Genomic DNA, 5,610 nt, shown 5'->3' with positions numbered 1-5,610 from the left:
TAGCAGAAGATAGGAGGTGGAGGCTGGGCGGATGGGGGTGACCTGCGAACAGGCGCTCAGGATCTCAGAAGGCTGGGGCTCCTGAGGCCCAGGAATCATGAGGGTGCCCGCCCAACACCTCCATGCTTTCGGTGCCACTGGGGAAGGGAGGTGAGCCCAGGAAGCATGGCCAGGATGACAGGACTTCCTGGCCTCCCTGCCCTGAATAGAACCCCGTTGCCAAAACCCTGTAGAGACGTGCGGCCAGACTCGGCCTTGGACGTGGAAGGGTGGTGAGGTGAAGGGAGCTGTTAGTGGGGACAGGGCCCCTGGGCTCGAGTCTGGGGCAAGGCCATCCTGGATGGTTGGGGAGGTCACTTCAGTCACCTCACATACTATGGTTGGGGCAGAGAAGGATATCTGGTTTTGTTACTTGGCAGTATAATAATAAAATCCCATTTGGGTCTTGATGGTTATTTTGGAATCTAGACCTTGTCTGGAATGTGGGGTGCTCGTGACTGATACAGAGGCAATCCGACTCCCTTCCTCCCTCCCTCCCCAACACCCCATCTCCACCTGGCCGGTTCCACTGCATCAACCTACAAATACCTGGGAGAAAGGAGTTTTTCTCTAGACCCTCCCCGGGAAGGGTGGGGCTAGCAAGGTCCATTCATGCCCCCTCCCACCAGCCTTCACACCTGCTCAGGGTGGGCCCCATGAAAGATCAGAGTCTTTTGGTGGACAGGACCATACAAAGCCTAATTAGCCAAATTGAGGGGAGGGGGGCACCCTCTGGAAGTCAGGGTTCAGAAATTGCCCAGCTAAAAAGTCCAGCAAGGGGTCCTGGAGGCCCCCAGATTCCCCAGGCTGGCCCATTTGGTTGCCCTTACCTGCCCTGTTCCATGTGGGGGTGGGGACCTTCGAGAAAACCTAATGAAAGGTGGGGGAACCCCGCACCTCTGGGACCATCCTTGGGCTGTTTTTACCCGGGGGGCTGGGTAGTTCAATCATCCCCTCGGCTCGCTGAGCATCGGTTTATTCAACCAAGAGCACTGCCTTCGAGGCAGCTGTGAAATCAGCTCCTGAAACCAAGCATCTGGTCTACCACCCCTCCCCTGGACGCCACCCCAGCTCCAAGGCCACCGCACCTGGCCGCCCAGGGGACCAACGGAGGCACCTCCATTCGTGGCACGCCTCCCACATGCCGAAGGCCATCAATGCCAGGTCTCTATTTCCCACTCCAGAGGCGCCCCCACCCCCGGCCCACTTGGCTACTTGGGGGTCCGGATGAGGGTGTGGTAGACCGGCTTGACGATGAGGTGCAGGTGCAGAGCGTTCTCCACCAGGTACTCGGAGTTGCGCCGCTGCAGGTCTGCGTGCGCCAAGAAGTCACCGGCCTCCTCGCTGCTCTGGTGGAAACTGTAGGCGTGGCGCACCAGCAGGCGGCCGTGCTGGCGCGCCCCCACCAGCACGGTCTTCTGGAAGCTCACACCCGCCGCGTCACCGCCGCTGCTGGCCGGCGTGACCACCAGGCGCGGCCGGCCGTCCTCTGGACGCGCGGCCGGCAGCGCGGTGCCCGCGGCGTCCGCGTAGACCGGCCGCAGGCTGACGGGCAGCCAGCGCGGCGAGAAGAGCACGTTCCACGTGACCCGGCGGCCGGCGTCGTGGCCGCTCGGGCCCAGCTGCGTCTGGAAGCTGGTGCTGCGGTCGTCGCGGGCCGGGTTGTTGATGACCCACGGGGCGCCCCAGGCGGGCGCGAGGTAGTTGCGGGGCAGGAAGGCGCTGCCGTTGACGTCGAAGAACTTGGCGAAGTGCAGCGGCGAGGCGGCGTGGAACTGGTAGGCCTGCAGCAGGAGGTCGGCCACCGCGTCGCCGTGGCGCGCCAGGGCGGCCGAGCGCGCCTGCAGCTGGAACAGTTGCGCGGGCGGGATCATGGGGTAGCGGATGGCCCGCAGTGCGCGCTCGGCCACGGCGGGGGGCGGCCGGGCGCGGCCCAGCCACGTCTCCAGCGCGTGGAACAGCTCCAGCTCGTCCTGCAGCACCAGGTCCGAGCGCGGCAGGAGCTGCCCCAGCAGCTCGGGGCTCACGGCGCCCCACTCTGCGCTCCCCGCCACGGCCGACAGGTTCCAGGCCAGGAACTGCAGGCAGCTCTGGCGCAGGGCCTCGTCCCCGGTGCTCACAGCGTAGTGGTACCAGCCCACCGCCGGGCCCGCGCCGCCCGCCAGGTGCGCGCGCATGTAGTCGGCCACGCCGCGCTGCAGGGACGCCACGCCGTACTTGGTGGCCAGCCTGTGCAGGGGGATGGCCTGGGCCAGCAGCACGGTCAGCTCGCCGCAGTAGAGGTACCTGCGGGAGAGGCGTAGAGATGCGGCACGGGCAGGGCAGGGCCGGCTCTGCCCCACGCGTGCAGGGGACCCGGCCTTGGGTGTGGGCAAGGTGCAAGCCGAGCAGTGGACCCTGAGGCTTCCTGTCTTCCTCTCAAGGACCCTCCTCGCCCATCCTGCTTCACCCCTCTTCTTTACGCTTCTCTGGGGGACATGGAAACAGCATGTCGTTACTGAGCATCTATCAGGTGCCCTGCTCTAGGCCACAAGACAGTCGAGGCTCCTGCCATTGTGGGGTTTACAAGCCGGGTGCGGATCCATATCCTACGAGCAAGTGGGCAAATCATTCAACTTCCCTGAACCTTATGCTGATCAGCTGGGAAAGCGGGTAACAGGGCCGCTGTGACAGCTGTGGGGAGAAGGAACGAGGCGCGGGGGGCAGGGGGGCGCTGGTTGCAGGGAAGGCCATCGACAAGGGTTAATTCCCTCTACCCTCCCCCTTTGCTTGCAAGCTCCTCTTTCTCACTGCATCTTTCCTGTCTTCCGGCTGGCTCACTCACTCCCTGTCGCTGTCTGCTCCCATCCCCCTGGCCACCCTTCCTGCCAGGTCCCCACTGGCACGCGCTCTGCCCGGCTGTGGTGACAACTGCCCACAGCTGTCTCTTCTTTCCGCTGCATTTTAGTCTCACATGTTTGCCTCTGGGAATAAAAGATGGTTTCTCAGCCTCCCTTCCAGCGGGCGTGGCCATGTGACTGAATTCTAGCCAATCAGAGGTCCGCAGAGGCGCTGTATGGGATTGGGGGCGGGGTTTGCCCTTCTGTGTTACCCCTCTTCCTATTGCCTGGAATTCTGCCGCCGTCTTGTCTAAAACTATTAAAAAAGGGGTTACTTTCTCTGACTCTAGTGTGAATGGCGCCCTTGTGCAGCGCACCGGAAGGGAGCAGGAGATAGGAGAGAGAGCTGGCTTACTCTCCCTGGCCCTGAACTTCAAACCCTGACCAGACACAAAAACCACATGGAGGCTCTAAAACAAACAAACAAAAATGATAGCTGGGCCCAACCCCAGACCTGAAGCCGGTGATCCAGAGCCGGGTCCGGGAATCTGCAGTTTCTAAAAGCTCCCAAGGCCAGGTTTGGAAACAGCTCTGCCAGCATTGGTAATTGACATGAAAACGCACAGAGCTTGCAGGCAAGGGCAGGGGGGTCACGCTGCATTTTGCAAGAGGGCAGAGGGAGAAGGGATGCATGGGGTGGCTGCACTGTCATCCCCATGACCTCCGGGGGACGGGTGGACATCGTGTCCGCTAAGGGGCCGAGACGCCAGGGCCTTGGAAAGGGGTGAAGTCTCCCCCCTAACCCTTCCGCACCTGATGAACTTGTCAAAGACCGCAGCACAGTCCCGGGGCTCCTGAAGCACCGCCTCACTCTGGTTACTCAGCAGCTCCCGGAACAGCTCACTGTGCAAGCCCAGCAGCAAGCGGTGGGCGTGGAAGACCCGGACCTCGTCGGTGCCCGCAGCCTGCACCCGCAGGACCACATCGCTGGCATTGCCCTGCCGCAGAAGCTCTTGCAGGCGTTGGAGCAGCAGCTGGGAGTGGTTGATGGAGGTGCCCGTGGATTCCCCGCCAACATCGGCTCTCTGAGCTGCAGCGGGAAGGAACACGGCGCGGCTGAGAAGGCACCTGGGCCCCGGGGTGCGATCTAGGGGTGCAGAGGGACCAGCTGGAGACGCGTGTGCTTGGGTGTGGGCAGAGGGCAGGCAGGCCTGGGGAGGCCGTGCGCCTACCCGTTTGTGCCCATGGAGCTTGTGGACGCGTGTATGCACACACAGGCACATCCTACGTGAGGAAGATTGTGAACCTGACCCTGAGCAGACCCTGAGATGATGCTCTTGCAACGGGGGTTGTTGATTCCCGGCGAGGAGAGATCATGGACCAGTGGGGGACAAAAATGCCCAGAACTGATCTCCAGGATGCCAGACCCCCAGGCAAGGGTTGAGGAACCACTGGGTCCCCACCCCTCTCACCTCCTGATAAAAGCACAAACCAGCTGATTAGACAGGCATTCCGTACACAAATAAGCACTGTAGTCTGGGACTCTTGATACATGAGGGAAGTGACAGGAGTCAGGGTAAGGCTACTTGAGGTGCAGAAATCAGGGATGGCTCCCTGAGGAAGTGACAAGAAGGAGCCAGCCTTGCAAAGGCCCTTGAGAAGGATGGGCTCGGGGTGCTGGGAACAGAGGGAGGGTTGGGTGTGTGGGGGGGTGTGGGCAGAGCACTGAGCGGGAGGGGCAGCATGAGAGGAGGGCTGTGGGCAGGAGGAGAAGCTCTTTCCAGGCCCAGCTGCCCTCTTGGGTGCTGACCTCTGAGACTGAAGTCCACTTGCAGGAGGTGGCTTGTGGGGGACCAGAGAAAATACAGAGGTCGGGCTGCAGCTGGAAAGGGACTCTCACGGTCCCATCCGGCCCTTCTGCCATGTTTCTGGGGATGCCGTGAGGGTCAGATGGGGACATGCACTCAGTTACAGAAAACCCGGTGATAGAAAATGCATCCAGCGGCTTCCCCAAGCAGAGAACAGTGTGAGGAGACTCAGAGGGAGACAAGGTGGGTGCCTGAGAGCAGCAGATGAGCACCTGCCCCAACACACACATACACACACACACACACACACACACACAGGTCCATGGCCCATGTGGACTATGGCAGAGAAGGCTCACACGACAGCAGAGCATCTGTGTGTCAGAGAAAGGGGAACAGAGGGAGAAGGGGAGGGTGAGAGGTGGGTGGGCTGTTAATTTCCCAACCCCACCTCCCCAAGCTGTCACTATGAAGGCCCCGAATGCTGATGGCATTACACTCGGCCTCGGCCGCTGCCTGGGCCCGCTTGTCTGGGGGAAAAGGTCTTCTTGCCGTTAAGACCCCTGCCTGCCCGCCCTGCCCTTTTTCCCTCTGAGGCCGGCCTCCTCCACGGAGTCTGCGGTGATCAAATCGCCCTGGCCTGCTGGACACCGCCCCCTCCCGGCCTCGTGGCGCTAGGGCCCAGCAAGTCCTGCCTCTCTTCCCTGCCCTCCACCCTCACCCCACCCACTGCCCACTCACCTGCTCGAGTGGCCAGACCCACCAAGGTCAGGATGGCCCAGAAGCTGGCCCAGGACCCGGGCTTGGCATAGCCCAGCCGAAGCATCTTTGTGCCCCGCCCCTGAGCTCGCTGGAGGGACCTCGAAGCCCAGACCACTGTGCTCACATCCCTCCTCCTTATATAGGATTCAGCACAAGGGGATGGCACCCCCCTTCCGGGCCAGCTT

General features: G+C 62.1%; 1 protein-coding gene across 1 annotated transcript; it reads right to left on the bottom strand.

Moving 5' to 3' along the window:
• Window positions 1–1,250: 1,250 nt before the first annotated feature.
• BTBD17 (BTB domain containing 17) lies at window positions 1,251–5,489 on the bottom strand. The gene is made up of 3 exons (XM_047080975.1): window positions 5,405–5,489; window positions 3,672–3,948; window positions 1,251–2,325 (listed from the first exon to the last, which is right to left on the bottom strand). Exons 1-3 carry the CDS (start codon window positions 5,487–5,489, stop codon window positions 1,251–1,253), a joined length of 1,437 nt encoding a protein of 478 aa, XP_046936931.1.
• Window positions 5,490–5,610: the final 121 nt, after the last annotated feature.

This window comes from Lynx rufus, unplaced genomic scaffold, assembly GCF_022079265.1.
Source record: "Lynx rufus isolate CCGP_SWC_20201006 ecotype Redwood Valley unplaced genomic scaffold, mLynRuf1.p SCAF_18, whole genome shotgun sequence".
Taxonomy (NCBI): Eukaryota; Metazoa; Chordata; class Mammalia; order Carnivora; family Felidae; genus Lynx; species Lynx rufus.
The sequence above is the reverse complement of the archived record's forward strand: the minus strand, read 5'-3'. Positions and strand labels throughout refer to the sequence as shown.

What these genes read in the sequence shown, in the direction of transcription:
- BTBD17 (XM_047080975.1), bottom strand. Translation starts at nt 5,489, where the DNA reads ATGCTTCGGCTGGGCTATGCCAAGCCCGGGTCCTGGGCCAGCTTCTGG. An exon ending in GGGTCTGGCCACTCGAGCAG is followed by an intron (nt 3,949 to 5,404) that starts GTGAGTGGGCAG and finishes TTCCCGCTGCAG; the next exon opens with CTCAGAGAGCCGATGTTGGC. An exon ending in GTCTTTGACAAGTTCATCAG is followed by an intron (nt 2,326 to 3,671) that starts GTGCGGAAGGGT and finishes CCTCTCCCGCAG; the next exon opens with GTACCTCTACTGCGGCGAGC.